The sequence below is a fragment of the Acipenser ruthenus genome, chromosome 50, assembly GCF_902713425.1.
Source record: "Acipenser ruthenus chromosome 50, fAciRut3.2 maternal haplotype, whole genome shotgun sequence".
Taxonomy (NCBI): Eukaryota; Metazoa; Chordata; class Actinopteri; order Acipenseriformes; family Acipenseridae; genus Acipenser; species Acipenser ruthenus.
In genome coordinates, this window is record NC_081238.1 from 1,477,030 (window position 1) to 1,492,826 (window position 15,797).

General features: G+C 42.7%; 1 protein-coding gene across 1 annotated transcript; it reads right to left on the bottom strand.

Annotated features, from left to right (window-relative positions):
* Positions 1-11,929: 11,929 nt before the first annotated feature.
* Positions 11,930-15,680, bottom strand: LOC117967924 (bolA-like protein 2). The gene is made up of 3 exons (XM_059015287.1): positions 15,454-15,680; positions 13,596-13,693; positions 11,930-12,505 (listed from the first exon to the last, which is right to left on the bottom strand). Exons 1-3 carry the CDS (start codon positions 15,514-15,516, stop codon positions 12,406-12,408), a joined length of 261 nt encoding a protein of 86 aa, XP_058871270.1. The 5' UTR covers positions 15,517-15,680; the 3' UTR covers positions 11,930-12,405.
* Between the last annotated feature and the right edge of the window lie 117 nt (positions 15,681-15,797).

Below are 15,797 nucleotides of genomic sequence, written 5' to 3' on the forward strand. Positions count from 1 at the left end.
AAACGCTTATCCAGGTGTGATGGAGCTTGGTATTAACATTATTTAACAGTATTGAGTATGTCCGTACAGTACAACCCTCAGACTGTGTGTCACTCTTACATTTTCACAGATATCTGGAGCTGCTTATCCAGTTGTCAGGAGACTTGGTTATGCCTTTCTTGAGCTTCAGTTATTGAGAGTATCAGATTCTGAAGATGCAGGGGGTGGGGGGTGTTTGTGTTTGCCCATGTGTCTGTCTGTCTTTCACCCCTGCAGCGTGTGGAGTGAGGCGTATGCGACTAAACATTTCATTATTTCTTATTCAGGACATACTGTTACGTCACGGTCATCAATGTTTACACCATACTGATTGCTCAGTTTGAATTTACAGCCGTGCCGATGGGGATGGTAGATACTTTACTAGATTGGAACTGTTTTTGCCCTGGTTAGATATTGCCTGTTGATTTGTATACGTAATAATAAAAAATATATAACATAAATCAAAGTTTCTTAAAGAACGTTGTCAACAAATCACTCTACGCACAGGAAGAATGTAATGCCAAACTAAGGCAGGAATCTGGAAATAACTCTGCAAAGATCCCAGACCACCTTGCTTGACAGAAAACTCCACACGACCATCACCAAACACCAAGCAGGCTTCGACCAAAGGGTTCAAACTTTACGATTCAAAGGCTGCTGCCACCAGTATTAAAGACGGAACCTTGCTGAGAGGGGGCTGGTGTGTTTTTTGGCTGTCCTGATTCCTGGAAAGACGACAATACTGTATTATCTGGGTAGGAATATTTCCCAGCCATAAACAGCCCACGCACGACTCCCCTTTAATAGGATGCACTGAGGCCTCTTCACGGCCTGGTCAGAGCCAGCGGATGAGGAGGTGCAGTACAGAACATCTGGAGATGCAGTATTACAGATGTGCAGAACAGTTTATTACTGGTATTCTATTCAGTATGTCAGAATGACTCTCCTCTTGTGCTTGCTGTGTACTGAGGAGTCAAACAGATGTTTTCATTGGCGCACGTTTGACAATTTCATTTTGTTGGATGATCTGCTTAAAGCAGTGCTTTGTATGATTGTGTTATTGTTCTACAACCTTCTCACTGGTCCCTCTTTAAAGATGTGCTTACCGAGGCTTAGACATCGTGTGTTTTTTCCCCCTCTTGGCAACTAACACTGGTCCTCCTTTAAATTACGCTTTAAAAAACATTTTCTTAATTCTTGTTCTAGCAACATTATTGCAGGCTCCCTTTAACACAGTGCAACACAAGGGTTTATTAAATCTGTTATTCTCATTTTATTACAGTTTTGTTTTAATGAAAACTTCTGATAATGACCAAGGAAGAAAATACCGTGTGTGTGTAGTGTTCACATGTCCGCTCCGGACTCCAGCTCCATATGTTGCATGTAGCCGTACTGAAGTATAGCATAAGAATTGAGTCTATTCAGTCTTGAACAAAGAAGACTACGCGGTGATCTGATTCAAGCATTCAAAATCCTAAAAAAAAAAAAACTTTGACATCGTGTGTTTTATTATTATTATTATTATTATTATTATTATTATTATTATTATTATTATTATTATTATTATATTTTTTGTATATATTTTACTTTATGTATTATATTAGAGTGATTTATTATATTAGTTGCTTACATTCCCCTCCTGTTTCATGCTTGACGCTGTCAGTCTGTTAATTTACGAACCCGGCAGGCTCCTCCGAAGAGTGAACGTTAGGTTACCTACCATAACCCTGGTTTTCCTGAAAGAGAAGATGACCATCAATGACATTTCGTACGGGATATGCCTGCCCATTGGGTAGGTATCGCTGAGCTCTCTATACCAGAGCTGCCGATAGGCCCCTTCCTGGGATGATGCACTCGGTCCTGCCCAGCATAGTGTTGCTGGGGGGGGTGCAGGTCATAGTTATATTTAGGTGAACCAGCTGTGCTTAAAAATTAAACATATTTGAGCTCACCCTTTTAATTGTTTCCCATACTAAAAACATAGCAAAGTGTAATAAAGCATAGGTGACTCAGCAGCAGCAGCAGTTGTGATGCACAGTTCACCCCCAAGTCTCTAAGTCACTTTGGATAAAAGCGTCCGATAAATGGCTAATAATAATAATAGTGAGAGCCTAAGCTCAAGAGAAGTTCTAGCTCTAGTTGCCTTCAGTATATACATACATTTAAGACAGGAAAGATCAGCCAAGTGAATGCATAGTTTACCATGTAGAAAAAGCATGGGAAGACAGGAAGATCACTCTGGGAAACTTGTATAAGAGGCTGTGGAGGCCACAGGTGTGGCTTAAACTGTTTAAAAAGTTTCCAGGAGTGACGACTGAAAGTGAAAATGATACACAATGTGATTCTTAACTGGAAGAAGGATAGCTCAGTTCAAATAGCTGTGATATTACAAGGCAACCCAAGCTGGCTATAAGCCAGTGCTGAAAGCCGAGTAGTAAACGCAGCTTTCGAAAGCACATTCATTAGAGCAGGGCTGCCCAGCGGAGGAATACATAGTCCCTGTGGGACCCATTAACCTCCACAGTGTGGATTTTGTATTTCTTTTGTCTCTGATAAGACTTGGTTTTGCTGATGTATGATTACAGTACGGAGCCCCAAAACCAACAACCTTAAACGTAATACAAAACATTGTAAAAGGAAAGAATCTAGATTAATTTTTTTTTTTTCATTTCCCCTTAAGCGCTGCGTTTGCAGATACACATGTAACCCGCGTCGGTATGGAGGGTTTATCTGGGGTTACTGCAGCATGTTATCAGTATTCTGTGATGGCATTTCTCATGGATTTCAAGATTGCAAGAAAAGGTTCACGTGTTGATGTCTAATGAGCAGAAAAGTACTCTGTCCGAGTCTAGCAGCTACTATTTAGTGATCTTTTTCAAAACCTTTTTGTTTTCTTCAGTGTTATTTTTGCATGGCTAATGAGAACTTGGTAATCAGCATGGCTCTGTTAGTCAAACAGGCTGGATAGCTCTGCATAGCAAGCCTAAGACACCAAGGCCACAGCACAGAAGGCCTCTCCGACAGGTCTGCAGCTCAGGGAGGGTTTCAGCTGCACAGGAGACCTCAGCTCTGTGGTGACCTGCTCTTTACAAGAGTAACCAAAGAGGACGGGCTGCAGCCTGCACCAGAACCTTACTGGAAACAGACATGAGAACCTGAGCCGCTAAAACCACGTGATTCTGGTTACCTGCTCTCTCGTGTCGATCAGGAGCGAGGCAGCGAGTGGTCTTCTCTACAGCGTGGAGGCATCAGCTACAGCACCTCCACTCCATATAAGGTGTGACTGTATCGTTCTGAGTTCAGAGGATTCGTCCTTCCTGTGTTTAAAGTGTGTCTGTGTCTTTATATTGAAAATATAAAGCAGGTTTGCACAATATAGCATACAGAACACAGCAATGTACATGTTTACACCTTTGTATTTCATTAGCGTGCAGTGAAACGCGATTGCAGTCAGTGCAACACCTAGTGCTGTATAGGTGTCCCACAGCAAAACAGGCATATTGTGTGGTAGCAATAGTTCTGTGTTCTTATTTTGCAAGGTTATTTCATTGGTGTTTTTTTTAGTTTTTTTTACAATTCTGCTTAATATACAGTATATTTAAATGCTGTTATTCATACTACAAAAAGGGTCACATTTTCTGCATCAAGATACATTTACTTTTACTTCAAATTGCATTTTAAAAGACCTGCTTCAGATGACATTTTCATTGTTTTAATTGATTGTTTGCGAGTTACTGTTGCAATGACTTTCTTTCTCTAAGTGAGTTCAGGAGCTTTTCCTGTGTAACGCCTGCAGCTGAATAGCAACCGAAAGAGAAGCATCAGATGGATATTCAAGTGATGAAAGCAGCCGCGCGTTTCAGAGGAAGCGAACATCAAACTCAGACTTCAAACCCGCATTCAGCACAGCAGAGCAGAGGTGCATTCACAAGGAAACCGGCCGCCGCGTTCGGGTACAGCTGATACACCACGATGTGTTTTATGTGGTTGGTTGAAAATTAATAGCAAAAAATGTCCAGAAGCATTATATTTGGCTGCTTCGCAACAGGATCAAACTTTGCTATTTTGCTTTGAAAAAAAAATAAAAATCAATGCTTTTACGGAAAACATTTTTTATGTGTTTATTTTTCTTGTTGCAAATAAACAGTGCCTTATTTTACAGAACACTGTGTCTTAATGTGCGCCCTCCTACCTACCTTTGGAAGTACAGTAGTACTGACTACCTGAAAGCAGGCATGCAAACTCAGAACTTTCTTTAGCCTGTCCGGTTCTAAAATATAAATACATGCTTGATACAACACGTGTTTCTTTCAAAACTTCACATTTGAGACAAATGAAAGTACAACGCAGGTAAGATGTGTGGGATTTTTACATTATTGTGCCTTCCTGTTGTTCAGAATCCATTTAAATTACATTTCGATTTCAATTATCACATCCTGGTGATTTTTTCCAAGAGCCCCTGTGGTTCCCAATAAGCTCTGAGAATCATGTCTCATCTCCAAGCACAGCTGGTACACCAGAGTGTAACCATTAACCTGTCCCCCCTGCAACACTCGGCTGCCCTCTAGTTTTTCTTCAGTGCTATTCTTGCATGGCTAACTTGGTAATCAGCATGGCTCTGTTAGTCAAACAGGCTGGACAGCTCTGCATAGCAAGCCTAAGACACCAAGGCCACAGCACAGAAGGCCTCTCCGACAGGTCTGCAGCTCAGGGAGGGTTTCAGCTACACAGGAGACCTCAGCTCTGTGGTGACCTGCTCTTTACAAGAGTAACCAAAGAGGGCGGGCTGCAGCCTGCACCAGAACCTTACTGGAAACAGACATGAGAACCTGAGTTGACAAAACCACGTGATTCTGGTTACCTGCTCTGTCGTGTCGATCAGGAGCGAGGCAGCGAGTGGTCTTCTCTACAGCGTGGAGGCATCAGCTACAGCACCTCCACTCCGTGTGAGGTGTGACTGTATTGGTCTGAGTTCAGAGGATTCGTCCTTCCTGTGTTTAAAGTGTGTCTGTGTCTTTATATTGAAAATATAAAGCATTAGCGTGCAGTGAAACGAGATTGCAGTCAGTGCAACACCTAGTGCTGTATAGGCATCCCACAGCAAAACAGGCATATTGTGTTGTAGCAATAGTTCTGTGTTCTTATTTTGCAAGGTTATTTCATTGGTGTTTTTTTTTTTGGTTTTTTTTTTTACAATTCTGCTTAATATACAGTATATTTAAATGCTGTTATTCATACTACAAAAAGGGTCACATTTTCTGCATCAAGATACATTTACTATTACTTCAAATTGCATTTTAAAAGACCTGCTTCAGATGACATTTTCATTGTTTTAATTGAATGTTTGCGAGTTACTGTTGCGAGTTACTGTTTGCGAGCTGCTCTTCAGTTCATGTTGCCTGCCATAGACATGTGTAATCTAGGCTAGATGAGCCAGAGTGGGTTTATATTAGTAAACACCAGCACCCTCTAGTGCACAGCTAGTGTATCACCAGCAAAACAAAAGGAAGCTTGATCCAAAGTGGGCAAGCACTAGATGGCGCTGGCTCTCTCTCGTACAAAGACTCTCTGGCTGATCTGGCCTAGGTTACATGCAGTGTGTCTGTCAGGCAGCTAGAACTGAGGAGCAGCTCCTGCAGTCGGATGAAAGCTCTTTGACAGGCTGATCAAACCCAAGCAAACATCATCTGTGAGTCACTGAAACAAGGATCACTCAGAACAACTCAGCAATCAGGGGGCAGTAAATAAATAAATAGCACACGTCATTTGATGATACTACCAATACACCTCAATATATTTCCATAAGGCACTGATCCCAGGACTGGAGGGGGGGTCTACAGGTGGGTGCTGATGATTGTGGGTCCCGTTAAGAACAAATCCCCCTTCCATAAACTGAGCCCCCACCCCAGCAGTCAGCAGGGTCCCCAATCTCACTACAGTACTGTAGCTTTTGAGAAGATCTGCATCTATAGTCACAAGCACCTCTGTGAGGTTGAATATGCTAGACCACAGCATTGTGGCGACCAGCGTTTGAACTGCCTTATAGTTACCAAAGCATGAGCCAGCAAGCCTCAGCAAAGCTAGCATGACACCTCGCTTCCTTGCAAGACATGAGAACCTCCTGTAGCTGACACAGTGTACAAACCACAGGACTGTTCACTGCTCTGCTAACGACAAGAGCCAGAGAGGGGTCTTCACCATGTGACTGGAAGCAGCTGCTCTATATAAGGGCTGAGACCCTCTGAGCCTGGAGACTTTATCCTCACCCTGTTGTCGGCTTCTCTCTCCAGTGCAAGAGGTTTCAGAAACATCGTTCCGGTGGTCTTGATCCAGGTAAGAGTTAGGAGGAGCACCGTGATGTAAAGAGGTGCTTCATATAATCCACACTGATTACGTGTTTAAAACCTATTGTGTGTGTTCTGTATGCTTCTTGATTGTCTGCTTAGATTGTTATTTTCTTCTGGAAAGACTCTGCGACACTGATCTTCTGTAGTGAGGTGGGGAGTCTATCAGAAATGCACTATTGCTTTGTGTACGTGCACAGTTTAATGGGATCCAAGCTCCCTGTCTCAGGACTCCATTCCCAAATCCTCTCTGTATGTTCTGCATGGGAAGCAGTTTGAAGCTGGAATCAGATGGGTCTAATGAGATTAAAGTGCTCACAGGTTTAGCTGCATTGACTCCTCCGAACCACACTGTAAAGTAAACTGATTCTGCAGGAATAGCCAGTGAGTAAATAATCTAAGCAGAAGCAGCAGTATAGAATCATACAGACCACTTTTACAAGCAAACAGCTGTGGAAGATCAGAGCCATTTGAACTGAAGTCTTACACATGATTTTGTTTTTACTTGTTGGTTCCATAAAAGATTTATTATAATATTTTATAGATTTTTTTTAATGCATAGTAAAATCTTTTGCCGTTTAAAGTATAGTGAGCATAGAGCATACTGTATACAGCGCTTATTATAGTACTATTCAGTGCAACATTAAAGGGCAGCAGTGTGGAGTAGTGGTTAGGGCTCTGGACTCTTGACTGGAGGGTTGTGGGTTCAATCCCAGGTGGGAACACTGCTGCTGTACCCTTCAGCAAGGTACTTTACCTAGATTGCTCCAGTAAAAACCCAACTGTATAAATGAGTAATTGTATATAAAAATAATGTGATATCTTGTAACAATTGTAAGTCGCCCTGGATAAGGGCGTCTGCTAAGAAATTAATAATAATAAAGGCAAGCATTTAACACTTCAACACCTTTTTAATAAAAGTCAGCCCTTTCATGCATTATTATGCCTGAAGCTTCTAAATCTCTCTTTAAGTCCTTGGCTGTTAATATTTTTTGTAGCTGTTGGGTTGATTCCCCTATCTGCTGTACCCGTAATGTTGTTTGGTCGTCCGCTTCTTTCAAGAGTTTCGGTTGATTTTGTTCTGTGGTACTTCTTGATTATTGCTCTGATTGTGGATTTTGATATTCTGTATTTCTGTGATACTGTTCTGTAGCCTTTGCCTTTATTATACCTTGCTGCGAGGGCTTTTCTCAAATTTGATCCGACTCCTTTGTCTTGACCAGCATCTCCTGTGTTGCAAAAACTTTCTTCTTCGCCAGATGTTGGAAATAATAATTTAATTTTCTTGCTATTGACTTTATAAGGCAGCTTAGTTACTGTGTAATGGGTTTCAATCAACGAATATATATTTTAATTAGTTCTGTTACATTTTTACAGACTTGTAACTTAAGGTGCCAACCCTTTTGTCATGAACAAATATTTGAATTTGCTTAAGTTTTTTTTTTTCAATAAAGAGTTTGTTAAACTACCAGAAATTGTGTATTTTGGTCTTTGCCATATTAATGAGTGGCTAATGTTCACTAAATGCTTGTATTTAACACTATATGATACTGTAAAATATATGGACCATAATGACATATGTGACACTTTAAATTATCTAGACATTTACCTTAAAGAAACAGTAGGTGGGGCTGTATATATATTAAAGAGAGGCAATTCAATGAAGGATAGCTGAAAGAGTGCTGTAACCACAGCAATCCATTACTCATGGAGTATTCTGTATGTATAGCAAGAACAATGTATGAAAACATTTAGGTTTGAACCTAAGAGAAATACCTTCCATAGATCAAGCTCTGCATCTGCTTAGCAGTGGAATTTGGAACAGCATGATTCTTTCATGCAAAGTGCCCCCGTATTAGTTTAGCGTCCCGTTAAAACTCAGGGCTGGGTATCGAATTCTTCTGTTTCAAATCGCATGGTGTTGAAGCTTGTCTTGTGTGTGTTTTTCTAAATAGAAGTGTGTTATTCCTTTGATTGTCCAGGTCGTGCTGACGTCACAGATAGGGAAGATGCTCTTCTTGATGTCCGTGATGGTTCTGGTGGGTTCCAGCCTCCAGTCCATTAAGAGCCCGTCTTTCAGTCCTGGTCCTGGGGTTCTGAAGACCTGTGCCCGTCTCTACCACCCTGAGACTGGGATCCAGCTGGAGCTGCGGTCCCTCCCAGAGAAGATCCCGGTGGGAGCCGGGGGGAGTGGAGGCTTGAGCTCCTTCAGAGTCATGGAGGGCTGTGTGCTCACTCTGTGGGGTGGAGCCCATTCTCGCTCCTTCCCGAGCGGAGCGTACCCCAACATCACTGTCGGGGGCTCCTCTGCTTTCCACTGTAGCTGTGAGGCTGAGGGAGACCTTCTACCAATAAGGGAACGCTACGAGAAGTTTGTGAAACAGCATATTGATAACTCAGGTAGAAAATATAATGAGAAGAAGTACTGTGAAAGCATGAAAAAAAAATGGTCCCCATGCAAACGTAAAAATACATTGATCCACGCTAGTGAGGATGAAATAAAAGCTGTCTGTGGCAGTGCAGGAACACATTTTACAGAAAATGTTAAAGCAAATAATATCTACAAAAGCACGAAGAGATTTAATATCACATGTTGTAAACTAGAAGGGAATCACTATAAGACCCCCTCTGTACAGAACAAATTAATTTTTATTGCATGTGATGAAGATAAAGATAAGAAAGGTCTTAAATTACCTGTTCATCTTGAGCCTTTGACCTGTACCTATAAACCACTTAACAGAAGTATCCCAGCAACATTTTGAATGTAGAAATGTTGACTTTTTAGAGTCTGTCTGTTAGACAACTTTGCAATAGTTACTCCAGGTTTATTAATATACCTTTTTTTTGTTCCTTATAAAACAATTCAGAAAATAATAGCTTAATTAAAAAAGTATCTTTAAAGAGCAAATACTTCCAGTTCCAATTTCCTTTACATTTTTGTGATGTTAGAACAATCATTCTGCGTGGATTTTGTTGCAGTGACTCAGATACGGTGTTTTTTTTTTATTTTTTGATAAGTCTGAGTTCAGGATCTGTTAGAGACACTGATCTAGCCTGTGCTTCATCTATATGAGGCACTGGTACTGAAGAGCAGCTCCTGAACTCAGATGACAGCTCCTTAACACAGACTAAAGAAACAACAGAGAAGATATAGCTTTTCCTGTGTAACGCCTGCAGCCGAAAGAGAAGCATCAGATGGATATTCAAGTGATGAAAGCAGCCGCGTGTTTCAGAGGAAGCGAACATCAAAGTCAGACTTCAAACCCGCATTCAGCACAGCAGAGCAGAGGTGCATTCACAAGGAGACCGGCCGCCGCGTTCGGGTACAGCTGATACGCCACGATGTGTTTTATGTGGTTGGTTGAAAATGAATAGCAAAAAATGTCCAGAAGCATTATATTTGGCTGCTTCGCAACAGGATCAAACTTTGTTATTTTGCTTAAAAAAAAATAAAAATCAATGCTTTTACGGAAAACATTTTTTCTGTGTTTATTTTTCTTGTTGCAAATAAACTGTGCCTTATTTTACAGAACACTGTGTCTTAATGTGCGCCCTCCTACCTACCTTTGGAAGTACAGTAGTACTGACTACCTGAAAGCAGGCATGCAAACTCAGAACTTTCTTTAGCCTGTCCGGTTCTAAAATATAAATACATGCTTGATACAACACGTGTTTCTTTCAAAACTTCACATTTGAGACATGAAAGTACAACGCAGGTAAGATGTGTGGGATTTTTACATTATTGTGCCTTCTTGTTGTTCAGAATCCATTTAAATTACATTTCGATTTCAATTATCACCTCCTGGTGACTTTTTCCAAGAGCCCCTGTGGTTCCCAATAAGCTCTGAGAATCATGTCTCATCTCCAAGCACAGCTGGTACACCAGAGTGTAACCATTAACCTGCCCCCCCTGCAACACTCGGCTGCCCTCTAGTTTTTCTTCAGTGCTATTCTTGCATGGCCAACTTGGTAATCAGCATGGCTCTGTTAGTCAAACAGGCTGGACAGCTCTGCATAGCAAGCCTAAGACACCAAGGCCACAGCACAGAAGGCCTCTCCGACAGGTCTGCAGCTCAGGGAGGGTTTCAGCTACACAGGAGACCTCAGCTCTGTGGTGACCTGCTCTTTACAAGAGTAACCAAAAAGGGCAGGCTGCAGCCTGCACCAGAACCTTACCGGAAACAGACATGAGAACCTGAGTCGACAAAACCACGTGATTCTGGTTACCTGCTCTCTCGTGTCAATCAGGAGCGAGGCAGCGAGTGGTCTTCTCTACAGCATGGAGGCATCAGCTACAGCACTTCCACTCCATATAAGGTGTGACTGTATCGGCCTGTGTTCGGAAGATTCGTCCTTCCTGTGTTTAAAGCGTATCTGTGTCTTTATATTGAAAATATAAAGCAGGTTTGCACAATATAGCATACAGAACACAGCAATGTACAACATGTTTACACCTTTGTATTTCATTAGCGTGCAGTGAAACGCAATTGCAGTCAGTGCAACACCTAGTGCTGTATAGGCGTCCCACAGCAAAACAGGCATATTGTGTTGTAGCAATAGTTCTGTGTTCTTATTTTGCAAGGTTACAGGGCAGCAGTGTGGAGTAGTGGTTAGGGCTCTGGACTCCTGACCGGAGGGTTGTGGGTTCTCTACCCAGTGGGGGACACTGCTGTTGTACCCTTGAGCAAGGTACTTTACCTAGATTGCTCCAGTAAAAACCCAACTGTATAAATGGGTAATTGTATGTAAAAATAATGTGATATCTGTATAATGTGAAACAATGTATAATGTGATATCTTGTAACAATTGTAAGTCGCCCTGGATAAGGGCGTCTGCTAAGAAATCAGTAATAGTAATAATAAATAATAATAATAATAATAACGTGTAATCTAGGCTAGATGAGCCAGAATGTGTTTATATTTGTAAACACCAGCGCCCTCTAGTGCACAGCTAGTGTATCACCAGCAAAACAAAAGGAAGCCTGATCCAAAGTGGGCAAGCACTGGATGGCGCTGGCTCTCTCTCTCGTACAAAGACTCTCTGGCTGATCTGGCCTAGGTTACATGCAGTGTGTCTGTCAGGCAGCTAGAACTGAGGAGCAGCTCCTGCAGTCGGGTGAAAGCTCTTTGACAGGCTGATCAAACCCAAGCAAACACAATCTGTGAGTCACTGAAACAAGAATCACTCCAAACAATTCCAGCTTACTTCTGCTTACTCTTTTAAGTTAAATATTCCAACACGCAGTGTGGAAATAGATTGAATCGAAAATATAAAGCAGGCGTTTTACAGAAAGTGTGATTACAGCATCATCGTGTGAACCACTGAAATAAATCAGGCTTTCCAGTTTACAGCAGTGGAAAATAGTGCTGGATGTTTCTGTTGAGTTGTCAGTGACTAAGCAAGGGTATTAAAAGTGTACAGGGCTGTTATAGAGGAGTGAGAATGTGGTTGTACCCCATTCTCGCTCCTTCCCGAGCAGCGTGTACCCCAACATCACTGTCTCAGGGGCTCTGCTTTAGCAAAGATGCACATACTGGTCTTAAAAAAATAAAACATTTGAGATAGAATCAGGATCAAACTTTATTTAGCTTTACAAAAAAAAAAACATGTTTTTATGGCAAACAAGATTATTAAAAATAAAATGGGGAAAAATTGTTTCTTTTCTTACAGAAATAAATAACCGATGTTTAGTTAAAACTTACAAAAGCTTTTCCCTCTGCGCTCTGGGAAGCGCAGTTTTCTGCTTGTCTAGCTTTATTCGAATAGTCTTATAACAGCGCTGAAGGCACTAGCCAAATTAGCCATGTAAAGGATTAGTTTGATCAGTCTGTACCTTGATAAACCCCAGCTGGGTTTTTAGAGATTACAAATCAGTGGTTGACTCGATCCAGGGGCAGTCAGCAGTGCTGTAAAACACTCTAATAAAACCCATCTGTGTCGTGTCAGGGTGGAAGCTGATCAAATCAACCCTGTAGTTTGTTTGTGATTGTGATATGGTTGGATTACATGTTTGAATGACCTAGACGTGTTTCCCAATAACTCTCTAATCTGCTTTCTGTTTCTCCCACTGTTCCGGCGTCAGTGTCTTCTGTTCAAAAGCGTGAATCTCCTTCAATTCTTCAGCGAGGCAAGTATTCACCATCCTGAAAATAAAACACAGGAACATGGCATACAGCATCTCCAAACACACCTGCTGAAGTGAACACACACCTCAAACAAGCCTGTTTTACCTCACCTCCCGGGACCCTAACATGTCTCTTCATTTTGAAACATGGCATCTGGTACGATGCTATGTCCTTCGGATGAGACCGAGGTCTTACTGGAAGTGACTCTGCATCAGCAGTTATGATGTATAGTTCACCCCCCTAGTCTTTGTAAGTCGCTTTGGATAAAAGTGTCTGCTAAATGACTCATTAATGAGAATAATAGACAGTTTCCAGTTTGTTTGCCCTCCCCTTCCAGGAAGTCTTGTATTGCTTTACTTTCTGGGTCATTTAACCCCCACAGTGTCTGGGTATTGACAGGAAAGAGACCAGTGTGGGTAGTTTCACCCTCCAGGTGAGTCTTGCACACAGATATTTCTTTAACCTACAGCAGCCCCAAGTACGATGTTTCAAAATGAAAATACATGCTTGCCAAAAGCTACTTTTTTTTTGTAAGCAGGGAAATAAAGCCTGATTAAACAGTAAAATAAACGAAAGAAAAAAGCCTCCTGCAAATCAGAGCCCTGAACACCATCCCAGGTTAAAATACACACACAAGAACTCTGGATACCTTTTGTGTAAATGTTAGCGAACCAATACAATGATCATATCCATTTTCAATCTATAGAATTGTTGACTATATACCTTAGTTTTGCTAGGGGTAAACGCATTAAGAAGATCAATGCGTTTAGGATTTGTTTAGTTTCCTGTGTCAAGGCGTGGAACTCACACTAGCCCTGCACCCAGTCCTGAGTTTCACAGCTCCCCTTGTTTAGGGATATCATTGCAAGGTGGAGTTTGAATCAGCTCTGAGCTCACTGCACACTTCTTATCACACCCAGTACTGAGTCACTCATGCAGATAGAGAGAAACAATGTATTTAACATCAAACTCCTGGCCCATTTAAAATATATACTTCATTGAAGGCATTTCTGAAGCCCGGTAGAGAGCGCAGCAGGGCTTGTGCGAGTTTCAAACCAAGCAGTGTTAGTTTTCGTGACTGTAATGTTCTGATCTCTCCATAAAGTACCTGTGTCTTTGTAGAAGAGGTTTGCCTTCAAACTGGGGGCAGACGATGAGAACTTTGAAACTAGTAGAACAGTGATCGGTAGTTGTGTCCTCAACTTCCTAGAGACACCAAAACAAGACAGAGTCAGTCAGAGACACACGGCACCTCACACAGTCAGAGACACACGGCACCTCACACAGTCAGAGACACACATCACCTAACACAGTCAGACATGGAGCACCTCACACAGGGCAGCAGTGTGGAGTAGTGGTTAGGGCTCTGGACTCTTGACCGTAGGGTCGTGGGTTCAATCCCCGGTTGGGGACACTGCTGCTGTACCCTTGAGCAAGGTACTTTACCTAGATTGCTCCAGTAAAAACCCAACTGTATAAATGGGCAATTGTATGTAAAAAATAATGTGTTAAAAAATAATGTAATTGTATGTAAAAATAATGTGATATCTTGTAACAATTGTAAGTCGCCCTGGATAAGGGCGTCTGCTAATAAATAAATAAATAAAAATAATAATAATAATAACACAGAGACACAGACGCAGCACCTCACACAGTCAGAGATGGAGGACCTCACACAGAGACACGCAGCACCTAACAGTCAGAGATGGAGGACCTCACACAGAGACACACAGCACCTAACAGTCAGACACGGAGCACCTCACACAGAGACACACAGCACCACACACAGCACCACACACAGAGACACGCAGCACCTCACACAGAGACACGCAGCACCTCACACAGTCAGAGATGGAGGACCTCACACAGAGACACGCAGCACCTCACACAGAGACACACAGCACCACACACAGCACCACACACAGAGACACGCAGCACCTCACAGAGACACGCAGCACCTCACACAGTCAGAGATGGAGGACCTCACACAGAGACACGGAGGACCTCACACAGAGACACGCAGCACCTCACACAGAGACACGCAGCACCTCACACAGAGACACGCAGCACCTCACACAGAGACACGCAGCACCTCACACAGAACCACACGCAGCACCTCACACAGAGACACGCAGCACCTCACACAGTCAGAGATGGAGGACCTCACACAGAGACACAGAGACACGCAGCACCTCACACAGAGACACGCAGCACCTCACACAGAGACACGCAGCACCTCACACAGAGACACGCAGCACCTCACACAGAGACACGCAGCACCTCACACAGAGACACGCAGCACCTCACACAGAGACACGCAGCACCTCACACAGTCAGAGATGGAGGACCTCACACAGAGACACAGAGACACGCAGCACCTCACACAGAGACACGCAGCACCACACACAGAGACACGCAGCACCACACACAGAGACACGCAGCACCTCACACAGTCCAGAGGCTGAAACGAGATATGTACATACCAACTATCACATGTATTCCTCATCACATAGCGTATCTGAGAGGGTATGACACAATGATCCTCGAGAAGGCTGACGGGCTAACTGGCTGCTCAGAGTTCAATATTGTGACGGACGCTAAAGGCCATCCTCCGGCTGCTACCTGCCGCAGCGCGGGGTATCACATGACCTGGCATGAATGCGACATGTAAGCGCTGCTTTAGCTCAGAGAAGCAAAACTCAAATGTAGATAGAGCGAAAAAAACACGATCTAATTTTCCCTTTGTTCACATTGTTGTTTGTTTTGTACACTATCATCTTTTATAAACGCCTGACCTAATTCGGCTGTCGGTTTTTGTAAATTATTATATTACCGCACAAAATGCATTCTGTCCATACTGAAGTCTTGTACGCGAATGCGGAGCGCTTGAGATTTTAAAGTGCACGGCACCGCATTGTTTTGCGTTGAAGACCACAGACAGTATTGCACCGCCATTCATTACTCACCACATGCACAGCGCCCATTTCCGCTGCCAGTTTATTCCGAAGAGACTCCGCTGTTACAGACATGGTCCAATTCGAACTGATATACAGATGTCAAGCGGGTCAAACAGGTCTAGCACGGGTTAGATCACACTGACTGTAAGGAAAGTGTCCCTAAATCCACCAAACGATCACACCAAAGTCCTTTAGTCTCTCTGCCGTATCCGGAACCGCTTTAAAGCAAACATCCAATCAGAATCCTAGTCTATTAACTCACCGCTCCGCCTCTTACACAAAATTAGCCAATCAAATCACTATCCCCCACACGACGCGTGAAGCGTCAACAGAAATGACGCCCAATCGCATCA

Coding starts and splice junctions, on each gene's coding strand:
- LOC117967924 (XM_059015287.1), bottom strand. CDS start 15,516: ATGTCTGTAACAGCGGAGTCTCTTCGGAATAAACTGGCAGCGGAAATG. Junction 13,694..15,453: donor AAATGGGCGCTGTGCATGTG/GTGAGTAATGAA, acceptor TGGTGTCTCTAG/GAAGTTGAGGACACAACTAC. Junction 12,506..13,595: donor CCTCTTCTACAAAGACACAG/GTACTTTATGGA, acceptor TTTTATTTTCAG/GATGGTGAATACTTGCCTCG.